The sequence below is a fragment of the Octopus sinensis genome, linkage group LG4 (assembly GCF_006345805.1).
Source record: "Octopus sinensis linkage group LG4, ASM634580v1, whole genome shotgun sequence".
In the NCBI taxonomy this organism is placed as follows: domain Eukaryota; kingdom Metazoa; phylum Mollusca; class Cephalopoda; order Octopoda; family Octopodidae; genus Octopus; species Octopus sinensis.
The window spans coordinates 89334947-89349946 of NC_043000.1; the positions used below are offsets into that span (position 1 = coordinate 89334947).

The 15000-nt window shown below is 32.7% G+C and overlaps 1 protein-coding gene across 1 annotated transcript in view; it reads right to left on the reverse strand.

Annotated features, from left to right (window-relative positions):
• Positions 1 to 15000, reverse strand: part of LOC115210527 — a 139410-nt gene that overhangs the window by 99108 nt on the left and 25302 nt on the right. The window contains exons 8-11 of the mRNA XM_036502240.1: positions 14355 to 14384; positions 10724 to 11287; positions 3151 to 3177; positions 1191 to 1298 (exon numbers count right to left, since the gene is read on the reverse strand). Coding sequence (XP_036358133.1) covers positions 1191 to 1298; positions 3151 to 3177; positions 10724 to 11287; positions 14355 to 14384 — 729 coding nt within the window. The remainder of the gene's footprint in view (positions 1 to 1190; positions 1299 to 3150; positions 3178 to 10723; positions 11288 to 14354; positions 14385 to 15000) is intronic.

The window sequence follows — 15000 nt, forward strand, 5'->3', positions numbered from 1 at the left end:
GTTTAGGGACAGAATGTTCAGAGTTTCTTAAACTATGACAAAGAAGATACAGAGCTAGCCAAAACGACGCTAAGACTAAAATGTTTATAAAGTAAATAAATATAAAGTTGAGAAGAATTACATCAATATTAATATGGCAAATGAAGCACTGTGGCATATAATGTATTGCGTAAAGACTGGTTCTTTACAGTCATGTGAACATGGTTGAACGGATCGATTTTCAACTGACAAACAGGATTAGAAGAGTTTCAACTGGACATCGCAGCTGTATACTCACGTTCCTATAATTACACAACATAGTCAAGGCTAATGTAAGCTCTAACTTTGCAAGAAGACGGGGTAAACGTAATTCTGAGCAGTTGTATACTCTAATAAACTTATAAGCACATATGTTTAGTAGACTCTTGTGAATGGATACTTAGTAGAGGGAAAATGTATATATAAAAATAAATATATATATATATGTTTTTGTATATGTGCGTGTGTGTGTGCGTGCGTGAGTGTATATATATATATATATAATATATATGTGTATGTATATATGTGTGTGTGTGTGTGTGTGTGTGTGGTGTGTGGAGGCGCAATGGCCCAGTGGTTAGGGCAGCGGACTCGCGGTCGTAGGATCGCGGTTTCGATTCCCAGACCGGGTTGTGAGTGGTTTATATTGAGCGAAAACACCTAAAAGCTCCACGAGGCCCCGGCAGGGGGGTGATCCCTGCTGTACTCTTTCACCACTCTTTCTCCCACTCTTTCTTCTGTTGGCCTGCTCGCTTAGCCAGCGGAGTGGCGTCATTCGAAGGCTAAAACAATGCGAACGCATTGTGACCAGCGATGTGTAACTACATCTGATGGACTGGTCGGTCAAAAAGGTCACGTGATATATATATATATATATGTATGTATATATGTATGTATATATGTATATGTATATATGTATATATATATATGTACATGTATATATGGGGGAGGGAGAGACAAAGAAGTAAATAGATAGATGGATAGATACACTTGTATAAGCTCACACATACAGAGATATACACATAAACAGTGTAATGTGCGATCTATTATGTTTACAACACTAGCGCTGCTTTTGTGTTGACAAAAATATACTTCCAAAATTACCCGCAACACTCCAGTTCATATGTATTGTTAATAGAAAGAAAGGGTTATGTAAAATATGTAAAACTTACATTCACACATATCGCAGTATTTGGAGCAATAATCTGATGACCAATCAGGATAGGCGTTGCATGCTTCTACTCCGAAGTATCTACAGTTCGGAATGATATCATTACAATCTGAAATATTAACATTGAGTTTTTACTATTTTATCTAAATAAAAAGAAAAAAATAAACAAAAGTAAGTTTTCACGTGAATATCACCTTTTGTTTTTATTCATCTGAGAATTACATGATTGTTAAGACCATTGATATTCAAATCTTCACTGTAAAAGAATAATGATATATTCTTTTTTAGGTCGAGATGGACTAGATACGACATATTGAACGAGGCCTAATATATTATTGACAATTATATTATCTACTGACATTTCATTGCAGGCTTATGAGGAAGAAAATTAGATTTAGTAATTCGTTTAGATTGGACAGTGATATTTTGTTTTTACGCATTCAGGTGAATTTTAACAATACTTTATTTTTTCAAACAAATGGCTAATTGATATGAGGCGTAATTACAGATGATAGCAATTTATTGTTAGTACTTAGTCATAGAAGTCCAGATTGATGAGATGTAATAATTAGCGTGACATGATTTAAACTGAAATGCGAAAGAAAGAACAGCTCGAAGAAATTAATACAGTGCTCTGATATTATTTCCGTCACTGATGTACTAAATATGAAGAAACCAGTTAAACATGTTAGGATATAAAACAGACTGTATTTTACTTTATAATAGCCGTAAATTTAAAAAGAGCGGTTTGTTATTGTTGCTCTTATTTAGTTCTACGTTGAGGTGACGAACTACCAGAATAATTAGCACGCCACGTAAAGTGCGAGGTAACATGTCTTCTAGCTTTACGTTCTGAGATGAAATGCCACCGAGGTCGACTTCGCTTTTCATTCTTTCTGAGTCGATAAATTAAGTACATGTTCAACACTGGAGTTGATGTAATCGACTTGTCACCTCCATCTAATATTGGAGACCTTGTACCAAGATTTGAAATAACCATTTAGTCTCACATAGACTTTTGGCTGCTGATTCTAGCAAGTCATGCGAAATGACTGTCCCGAGTTTCACCTTTTCCCTCTCATTTTAAAACAATTAACTTTCAAATTAAACGAATTTAAAATTAAAACAAATGAATCTCAAATTAAAGCAACGGAACTATAAGCTCAATGAAATCAGATAAACTTTATTTAAAGCAAATGAACACCAATTTAATTTATACTAATTTAAAACTGATATTAAATATCCGATGTGACATTTAAATAATGACGTTTGATTTAATACATGTTTTGCTCAGTCATGCTACTTCCACATTCAACATGAGATAAATTACTGACCGTCATTTCATATAGCTTAGTATATTTAATTGATTAAATAAGCATTAAAGTGTAGAGTAATGCATTTATCACAGTGTAGATTAATGCAGATCAAGTACGAAATACATCCATATTAAGTCGATAAAATAAGTTCCAGTCGAGCACAGGGATCGATGTAATCGATGTACCAACCCCTCGCAATTACTGGCCTTGTGACAAATTTTGAAACCAATTTGAGAGTTAAACGATATAATTCAGTAAATATTTGACGTAAACCCTACGCAGAACCTTAACACATACTTTCTTTCCAAGTGTAGTTCCTGGAGATTCAAAGACAGCAAGATCAGGTATTTTAATCTAGTTAATTATTTCCAAAGAGGAACTGAAGTAGAAACCGATAGCGAATGTAAAATATTGACACAGAAAAAGAGAAACGAAACTAAAGAAATCTAAATAATTTTTTTAATCAGACACCAAATTGAATACCAGATTAAGCTATAAGAGTGACAGGGTAAATTTTGCAGGTTCTGATAATTATTTTTTAAAAACGGTAGAAAAGGATTTTCCAAAAAAGACTAATGTGGAAAGGATTCATGAAATTAGGTTATCGTTCCATAAACATAATTTTACAAAACATGCAACACTTACCTTTCGGCTTCACATCTTTTGGTATTGCTGAAAAAAGAAGAAAAATGGAATATAAAATTATTTTTTAACATTATTCAAAATTGTTATTATTTTCCAACAATACTACTAATTTCAAATCATTTCTATCAACTCAAAATGTGTTTCTAATTTAACTGTAAGCTATAGCTTTTCTTTTTTTTCTTCTTTAGATTTGTTAATGCTACAGCTTGCATTATGAACAAGATTAAAACCGGAAGGTGATGCATTATCATTGAAATTCGTAATTTCATTTCAGCAAAGTATGAAGGAAAAAAGAAACGGCAATGTGAAATAAACTAAAATATATATTTAGAGTTTAGAATAACACATTTCAAGTGGATATATATTTGTATACTACATATGTAATATACATATGCATACATACACTACGCTCATACATGTATACATACATACACACACATACACTCACGCACATACACATACACACACACACACCAAACACACGCACACATAAACATACCTATATATAAAAACACATATGCATGTAAATATATGTGTAAACATATATATGTACATGACCTAGATATATGAAACACCTTTATATATCACAAGTACTGAAAGAAAAATTACATTTAACTTTATTATGTTTTGTCTTCTCATTATTGAATTATCACTAACACACATGCACGCACACACACACACACACTCTCTCTTTCTCTCTCTCTCACACACACATACACAAACAGAGAGCAATCTTTGTATCGTACATAATATGGATGTATTTTGGAGTGCCATAATACTGTGGTATTCGCCTTGAGACGTCTTCGCATATAGACGTATAGTGCAAAGAATCACAGACATATCTCTAGCAGACGAGGGATCGTACAGCAACAGCGGTGGAACGGCTAGACATTGCGATTTCAGCGAATTTCATTTTTGAAGCCATGAAATCCTACGAACCCAATCATCCAGCCATAGATTTAATATTAATATGAAGTTGCAATCTATAAAAGTATCGGATATATTATGAACGGTACCATGGAATTTTGGCTCTCCGTGTGAAATATAATTACAGCTATGAATCTAAACTGGATATGATTCCTTTGCATTTTCCCTTCCTTTCTTTTTCTCTCTTATTCTCTCTCTCTTCCCTCTCTGTCTCTCGGTCTCCCCTCTCTCTTATATATATATATATATACATATATATATATATATATATAATATATATATATAATATATATATATATAATAAGATATATATATATATATACATACACAATGTATATATATATATATATACCAACACACAGTTTTTTAAATAATAGTGGAGTGGCAAAATAGAAGAAGAAGAAGAAGAAGAAGAAGAAGAAGAAGAAGAAGGAGAAGAGGAAGAAGAAGAAGAAGAAGAAGAAGAAGAAGAAGAAGAGGAAGAAGAAGAAGAAGAAGAAGAAGAAGAAGAAGAAGAAGAAGAAGAAGAAAGAAGAAGAAGGATCGCCCCAAATGTGGGCGACTCGGGTGCGCTATTTCTAAGTGTGGGGTCTGCATTCGCGCTCACCCCGGAAAGCAAACAAAGAACAGATTATTATTATTATTATTATTATTATTATTATTATTATCATCAGAAAGGCAGCGAGCAGGCAGAATCGTTAGCATACCGGGCTAAATGCTTAGTGGTATTTCACCAGTCTTTATGTTCTCACTTAAAATTCCGTCAAGGTTGACTTTGTCTTCCACCCTTTCGCTGTCGATAAATTAGGTACCAGTGAAACACTGGGGTTGATGTAATCGACTAGTCAACTCTCCCAAAATTTCAGACCGTGTGCTTTTCTTAGAAAGGATTGTTGCTATTATATTTCAGGCAGCGAACTGGTAGAATTGTTACTACGCCGGTAAAGATGCTTAGCGGCATTTAGTTTTTTAAGTTCAAATCCCACCGAAGCTAGCTTTGTCGTTCAACCTATCGGGGGTCGATAAAATAAGTACCAGTTGAATACTCGAGTCGATGCTATCCCCGAAATTGCTGGTCTTGTGGCAAAATTTGAATCCATTATTATAATTTTTATTGTTTTTATTGTAGTCGTCGCACAGTATACAATATCGTGAGGTTGTTGATTGAAAATATTGTGTCTACCGGGGGTTTGTAATGTTTGTCAAGTCACAACAGGGACCTTAGACAGACAGTACTTTATACAATATGCGTGCACTTCCAAGTAATACCAACTTTTGCAATACATCTAGATTGTGGGGTATTTCTAAGGTTTTTAATTAAAAATTAATTTTTTCAGATTGGATGGTATTGAACCCATTGCTCCGATGACAATAGGGATAACCTTTATGTTTGACTCTCGTAGCTACCACATCTTAGCGATCTCAATTCTCATGTCCCCATATTTATCAACCCTTTCTCTTTCTTTCATGATGATATGTTGATCTCCTGGCACTGCTACGTCAACTATTAGGCACTCTTGTTTGTCCCTCCTAAAGGTTACTATATTCACCGTTTCTGACCATGAAAACGATGAAGAGGAAACGTAAAGTGAGGAAGATATAGTTCGTGATGATGGAAATAGATATATAATTTCATATACAGGTGTGTGTATGTGTCTGTGTGCGCGTGTATGTGCGTGTGTGCGTGCATGCGTGCGCGCGTGTTGTTTTCCTTTCTAATTCTACTTCTTAATTTCCTCAATTCTGCATGCTTCATTCAGTGAAAATGATTATATTCATGAATGAAATTCAGCATTTTGGTCAAACAACTTAACGAGTGCAATGAAGGACAATCGAAAATGGTTCTCATTTCTTATTTTACCATTTTAATTCTTGACACTTTTATCTTCATAATATAGTTGTTATGGCGGAAACTGATTTCAGATCACGTGGTGAAAATGTGGTTTCCTCTTCCGGACATAATTTCATTTCTATTCCACTTAACGATTTGAGAGTGTGGTCTCATAGACCAAAGTTATTAGCATGTATCTCGAAATAACATTTTACCTTAGAAATATTTCAACAACCTAAAATATAAAAATATACTTATGTAAAAGTAAAGATTTGGAGCACTTTTATAACAATTCAGCTGTTATAAGCTAATTTTTGGTATCTATATGATGGACGATAGTTATGTCTAATCGAAAATAAATTACGATCAAATATAGAACTTAGAAAATGATTAAATATAGTTCTAAAGCGGGCATTAAACCGTACAACATTAACAACCCAAGTATGAATTATCTATAACACAGTATTATGTTGCATATTGTAGAACATTGGAATATGTATAAGAAAGTTTAGAGCCGTATTAACTTAGCTATATATATATATATATATATATATATATATATATATATAATATATATATACACATACATGCCTACATATATTCATACATATACACATACTCATACATGCATGCATACATACGTACATACATACATACATACATACATACATACATACATAAAGTGTATGTATTCCAAGTAAATGAACCACAGCGATTTTAATAAGTTGACTTCCTTGTGATTTGTATTATTAATAGTCTATTAGTTGCCCGTTTTCTCAGATGCGTAAAGTAACAGATCATGAGAAGGGGGCAAGAGGGATGAAGGACAAATGTACAAAAGGCTAGTGTATAAAGAAAAGTGAATATCAAATCAATAATCACTCTATAAACGTTTATAACTTGTTATTATTAATAATCCTTTCTATTAAAGGCAGAAGGCCTGAAATTTGGGGGGAGGGGCCTAGTCGATTATATCGACCCCAGTGATTTACTGGTACTTAATTTAACGTCCTCGAAAAAATGAAAGCAAAATCAACGGACGAAATGCTGCTAAATACTTTGCCCAGCATGCTAACCGTTCTACCAGCTCGTCACCGTTTTGTTACTATTAATAATATTTATTTCCTTATTGCCCACAGAGGGTTAAACATAGAAGGGACAAACAAGGACAGACAAAGGGTTTAAGTCGTTTACATCGACCCAAGGGCGTAACTGATACTTATTTAATCGACCCCGAAATGATGAAAGGCCAAGTCGACCTCGGCGGAATTTGAATTCAGAACGTAACGGCAGACGAAAGACTGCTAAGCATTCCGCCCGGCGTGCTAACGATTCTGCCAGCTCGCCGTCCTATTGTTAATAACCATTGATGATTACTGACTTACTATTTAATAGTCCTTTCTACTATAGGTACAAAGCCCGAACTTTTTGGTTGGGGGTGGCTAGTCCATTACATCGACCCCAGTGCTCAACTGGTTACTTACTTTATTGACCCCGAGAGGATGAAAGTCAAAGTCGACTTCGGTAGAATGTGAAATGAGAAAGACGGCGAAATGCTACTAAGCATTTAATCCGGCGCGCTAACTATTCTTCACTTCAGTGTCTCGTTGTAAATATTGATAGTAATTTATGATAACTCTTAATAACTGTATGAATAATAATACTATCATTAAAAGGATACTGTTAATAAATCATAAATAATAAAGTATTTTTTCATAATAATTTGTTGTTATTGATAATATAAAGCACGATTGCTTTATTCAGGAGTTCGCTTTGAAATCACGTGGTTTCAGGTTCAGTCCCACTGAGTGGACTGTTGGAAGAACTGGCTCGAAGACATGCAAATGAGCGTAGAAAGTTGCAGATTGTGCTATTAAATGGGATTGCGGATTGAGTTTAGGACCTAAGTTGGTCATGGCACTATTTGAACACATATATACATATACACATTTATATATATATCTACGCACACACATACATACATACATACATACATACATACATACATATATATATATATATATATATATATATATTATATATATTATATATATATATAACCCACGCTGGTGGAAAGGGGAGAGCAGAAATTCTTCGCTTGCATATTCGAATTTGATAGCACTTTTAGTTCGAGCAGAATTCTAGAGGTGATTAGAAGCCGAAAGGGTATGCTCCCGACTTTCAGTGTTCCCAATCCGATTCAAGGAATTCTGAGCTGAAGAAAGAAATGTCGAATTGACTAATCTAGAAACGTACGTTCTCAAATAACTTTGCACTTGATTTTTTAATGTTTTTTCCCCCATACTTTTGTGAGTTAGTTTAGGCAAACACTATCTGAGAGAGATCTTCTTTAAGTATTAGAAATAGCTGAAGAAATTTCTTTAGCTGCTATTTCTAATGAGTTCAGTATGTGGCAAAGTATTTATTTTACTAAGCCCTTATATATATGTAATATTTTGAATTCGCCTATAATGGTCCCTTTACATACTGAATACTTGGTGAAATTGATTAATAATTAATTAATTTTACCCTCAATTGTTGAAATTATAATTCATCTTTCTCTGCTAAATACTGCGGTTTTCACCGTTAATACATGGTGTTTGTCAATTTTAACCCACGCTGGTGGAAAGGGGAGAGCAGAAATTCTCGCGCTTGCATATTCGAATTTGATAGCACTTTTAGTTCGAGCAGAATTCTAGAGGTGATTAGAAGCCGAAAGGGTATGCTCCCGCTTTCAGTGTTCCCAAATCCGATTCAAGGAATTCTGAGCTGAAGAAAGAAATGTCGAATTGACTAATCTAGAAACGTACGTTCTCAAATAACCTTTGCACTTGATTTTTTAATGTTTTTTCCCCCATACTTTTGTGAGTTAGTTTAGGCAAACACTATCTGAGAGAGATCTTATTAAGTATAGAAAAATAGATGAAGAAATTTCTTTAGCTGCTATTTCTAATGAGTTCAGTATGTGGCAAGTAATTTATTTTACTAAGCCCTTATATATAATATATATATATATATATATATATATATGTCTGTAGTAGATTTGTGACTGCTCGGTGGCACAGAAGTATTTTTTGACTTCTATTTTTATCGATGTAGGTTCTCATGTAGTGCCCTTGTGTATATATGTACATATCTAATATTGTATATATATATTTTATTAATTTGCCTGTACAGCTGATAATTCGCTTGCCACTCGTGACAGTATTTTAATAATACCATCCCTATATTTATTTATAAATAATTTCACACATTTCGTTTGTTCCTATAGTGCTGGATCACTTCAAACGAACTTTTTCAGGTATCGAGGGGAAAACTTTAGTTGTAATTAGCTGGCAGACTTTGGCTGGTGAGAAATCAGGCACCTACTTGGCGCTAACTTTCGAAACCGGTACCAAGTTGACCAGCATTACTTGTACTGACCTAGCAGAGGTAAGACGTGTAGCGTGACACAAGAAGCCAGCGCCATTTTGTACGAGATCTCGCCGGCAGCCATTACCATGTCCAAGACAAGAGCGAGACCTCGCCTACAACGAAGTTTGCCATGCGCGAGACCATTATAGACTTTATTATTGTTCACTGAAAGTTTTTCCTATCATGTTAACACCATCCCTATATATATATATATTATATATATATATATATATATATATATATATATATAATATATATATATATATATATATATATATATTTAGTGAAAATGGAAAGTTCTGTATTCATGTGGGTTAGGTATATAAGAAAGAAAAGAAACGTAAGAGTCATAGAAAGTTTGTATAATGAAATTACGGTGATATTAGGATCATATTACATCATTACATATATACAAATTAGATAAGTACTGGTTTCATGATCAACGATTGTCAACTTACATAGAGAAAATTTTTGATTGCAAAAAAATTTCTCTATATAAAATGACAATCGTTGATCATGAAACTGGTACTTATTTAATTTGTATATATGTAATGATGTAATATGATCCTAATATCACCGTTAATTTTATTATACTAACTTTCTGTGACTCTTACATTTCTTATATATATATATATATATATATATGTATACCTATATACATATAAATATATCATAATAATAATAATAATAAATAATAATAATAATAATAATAATATAATAATAATAATATAATAATAATAATAATAATAATGATGATGATGATGATGATGATGATGATGATGATGATAATAATAATAATAATAATAATAATAATAATAATAATAATAATAATAATAATAAAAATAATAATAATAATAGGTAGTATAACTCCAAACTTACAAGGAAAATTTCAACTTAGTATTAAATCAAATTTCACAATATAAATATATAATATATAAATTAGAGAAAAAAAACCACTATTATGCAATTCAAACAATGATAGACATAAACCAAATCATAAGTAAAAAATAAAATATATTTTTTGAAAGATATAACTAGATCACAAAAAATACAAAAATTAATAAACAATAAACAATATATAATAAGTAAAAAAAGCCTATATATTGTTTTTTCATTCTTTTACTTTTTGTGATCTAGTTATATGTTTTAAAATATATTTTATTTTTACTTATGATTTGGATTTTTGTTTGAGTTGCATAATATAGTGGTCTTTCTCTAATTTATACTACATATATATATATATATATACATACATGCACATGCATATATTCGTACACACATACATAGATGCATACAACAAGGGAGAATGCTTGGATTTAGATGATTCTATAAAAGATATCAATATTAGTCATCTATTTCTTCTGGCTTTCAAGAATATAAAAAGTGACGATAAAAGCTTACCAACACATGTTTTGTTAGCGACAGTGTCCACTATATGAATCAAATTGTTAAAATCTCTCGCGTTGAATACATGAGAACTATCCGGATCTGTTGCAATTTCGTTTAATTCTTTGCGACTAATTGAAGAGCCGATCCCAATGGAAATCAATGTGATATTGCTATGTCTTGCAGCTTCAGCTTCTAATTTGGTGTCCTCAGGCAATGTCGATTCACCGTCGGTTATTATAACACCAATTTTTGGTACATTAGTACGAGCACCGTTGGCGTGGGTGAACATGTGATAATGCATAAAGTTAATAGCTTGATCTGTGTAGGTATTACCAACTTTGTAGTGTATTTTTGAGATGGCTTTCTTGATGGCACTTTTGCTATTGAATTTGTTCAGGTGAAATTCTAGATGGGGACGGCTGTTGTAACTCATAGCACCGATTTGTATATGTTTTGGACCAATTTCGAATTTGTCTACGAGTTTCTCGACAAAATCAAGCATCTTATGGAAGTTTTTGTAACCGACACTTGCTGAGGAATCCATAACAAAGACAATATCAGCCGTAGCGTAACATTCTGGGAAACAAATGAAACAAAACTATTTAAAACATAGTGAAATTAATGACTAAATACATAATTACAACATATAATAAACAATATCTTTTGAGAAAGTTTCGAGAAGTAAAAAAAACACATTGTAAACATATTAGAAAAGTAGTATATGTATATATATATATATATATATATATATATATATATATATATATATACAATAACAGCTGTAAGATAATACATACTTACAAAGCATTCAGGTTTTTTTTACAAATATTATATGTAGTATATTATATATATATATATATATATATATATATATATATATATATAAGTAAATGCATGTATACATATGTACATATACATATACGAAAGGTACTGAAAATTCCTGGCTGTAAGGATATCGTGAAAGGCCTGGCTGGAGGCCCAACCTTCCGAGTTCTTTCACAGGGCTTAGAAAAACTGAAGGACCACTGCAATAAGTGTGTGAATCTGAGAAATATATTGAATAAAATCATAATTAAACGATCCTCCTGTATCTTCTTTTACCCAAAACCAGGAACTTTTTCAGTATCCTCACGTGTAAGCATATATATATATATATTGATTTATAAGTAACTCTAATAATCCTTTCTGCAAACGGCACAATGTTTCGAGGGAGCGGACCAGTTGATTACATTAACCCCATTGATTCACTGGTATTTAATTTATCGATCCCGAAAGGATGAAAGGCAAGGTCGACCTCGGCGGAATTTGAACGTGCTAACGATTCTGCCAGCTCGCCGCCTTACGTAACTCTAATAATGTAAACTATTTATTCACATGCTTCCTGTATGCAGAGGCCGAGTGTTAAGAAACACTACATAACTCAAATCAGGCGAAACAAATCGTAGGTGATTGAGAATGATGAATAGTAATATTTCTCTGTTTTTGCAGCCCTCTTTTCCTTCTTTTAGCATCGTGTACTCAAACCACCTCGAAACGAACTGCAATCGCTGGTCTGATGTATATATACAAATATTACAGAGTCTATCTGCTGAAGCGCAACGGCACCGCACAGGTAAAGCAAAATTATAGGATAAGCAACTTTAATAATATAAACATTATCGATCCTACATTCTGTATGCTTTTATTATACACTCATTAGCTGCGGAATAGCGACAGACCGAAAAGCCTCTTTAAAACACCGTGTCTTAAGAAACAATAGACACTTCAAACCAGGCGATATATATCATATATCATATATATATAATATATATATGTATGCATACATACATACATATATATATGTATGTATGTATGTATGTATGTATGTATGTATGTATGTATGCATACATACTTGTGCGATTAAAAAATTCGCTTCGCACCCATGTCGTTTTCGGTAACTTGGGCAAGTGCTTTCTAAAATAGCTTGGATAACAAAAAAAAATAACTTCTATTATTCTACATAATTCTGCCGAGGTCGACTTTGCCTTTCATCCTTTCGGGGTCGATTAATTAAGTGCCAGACAAGTACTGAGGGTCGATGTAATCGACTATATCCGTCCCCAAAAGGTTCAAGGCCTAGTGCCTTCAGTAGAAAGAGTTATTATACATAATTGAATGATTCTATAAGATTATGATCAAAAAGCATAGTGTATTGGATATTATTAATTGAAGTGACTCCGATACTTTTCTGACGCTTAGTATATCCTTTATTAAAGTTAATACTTATAAACACACAAATCCGACGTTAATACTTATTCAATTTAATCAAATGTTTTCAGAAAACAAGAGTTATGTAAAAATTCTGTGAAAGCGTGTTCATAGTTAATAGAGGACAATAACTATTTGTCCTTGAAAGATAATGTGTATGTATTTCACAGTTCATAAAAAATCACTACATTCCGTTTAAGAAAGTTTTCTCAAATGTTGTTTATGCAGATTATTGATAAAATAGGTATAGGTATTAAAAATACTTGACCTCGATATAGCGAGTCTGGTTAAAGTCCACGAAGTATATTTTGATCTTTCGGCAGATAATAATGGAGTGCTGGAGGGCTTTTTTTCTTATTAGATAATATGGGGAAAATGGATAATTAACATATACTTTACTCGCTTAATTAGGCTTGAGATAGGGTTATGTTTGCGCAGTTGATACGATTGAAGTTCAATTTGAAGTCATAACAATTGACATTGAGCTATGGGAAAACGCCGACTGAAAGATACACGTCTGTGGAAGAAATATTCATCAGATATTTTTACTGTTGAATGTGGCGTGAACCGGCAGGAGTGTTGAATGGAAGTCAGCATGCGATTCAGAGCAGAAAAATTCGAGAAAGTAGAGGTTGTTGCAATAATCTCAAGAAAGAGAGAAAATTAGAGTAGACATAATGGACTTTATGTCCGGTAATTGTAATATTATGACCTCTTAATGATTGCATATTAACCGGATGATTTTATATATACATGTGTTTAAGCGAGTTTGTGTGCGACTAGTTCTCTTGTATAGTGCATACCTGTGCATGAAAACCCACTGTGAAAGAAAGTTTGTAAAGTACCAGACTACTCATTATTCATTAATTTATGTGGCGGCCAGTTTCACCATAGAAAATGAAACAGGCTCCAAACAAACTGAGAGGTCAATACTGGTTCAATTCCTCGTTGGAACTGTTTCATTTCCCTTATGCTAATAATTATTTTCTTAAATTACATATCGTAATTACTTTCTTAAATTCCATATCGTTCATGCTTATTCAAAATGTGCCATTTGTCACGTATTTTCATACATTCTATACAATTTGAAGAGTAAATAAGTATGTAACCTAGAAGCGTACGGAGTAGAGCAAATCAGTGTATATCATATATTTTTGTTTATTTCTGTAAAGAGATTTAATTGCAAAATTGAAGATTCACGTAAGAATTAACGGCTATTCACCCCTTCTTTATGCTTTAAGTACTTTTATAAATGTTCAACTATTGCCCATTCTAAAACTGTCAAAACCAAATATTGAAAAAAAATTAAAAACATTCGACTGCAAACATCAGATATGAATTCATGTGATTGCACTACATAATTCCGGGAATTTAAATAGAAATCTGTTCAACTCACCTGATGCAGTTCCGTTCTCATGAGGAGCAACTGGAAAATTAAATATGGATAATATGAGTTTATCATAAATACTACGGAAAGTCAAAAAAATGTTACGGTAGAATCATTTATTTTGTAGCAACACTCTAGGATAAGAACAATGATGCATCCTGAACGGCAAGCTGTATGTATTATATTTGTTAGGTTCAAGTAGGCCAGAATAGGCGAAAATATGAAGTACGAGAGGTTTTCTATGTCATATTATAGAGGCACATACTTTTCGTGTTTGCAATGTATGTGAAAGAATTTCAGAACAAACTATTGAACACTTGTGTAAATTGTTTTGCGGGAACTCAATTGCGGATTTGTTATCAAATAATGAATGAAGTGAAATCTAAGGAAATGTAATTCTAATAGACGTGAGTTCAGTTTAGATTTATTTCATATGAGACATTCCCACGATAACATATACCTGTTTTGCAATAAGTCATTGTCAAAATGAGGATATACCTTAGCGACTGTCAATGCATGACTACAAATAAGTGACCATCAATATGCGAGTGCCATGACAATATTGTCAACAAAATTTCAATAAATGATTAACAATTGATAGATGTCAGCAAGTGAATGTCAATAAATAAATATCAAAAAGTGATTCTGAACAAAA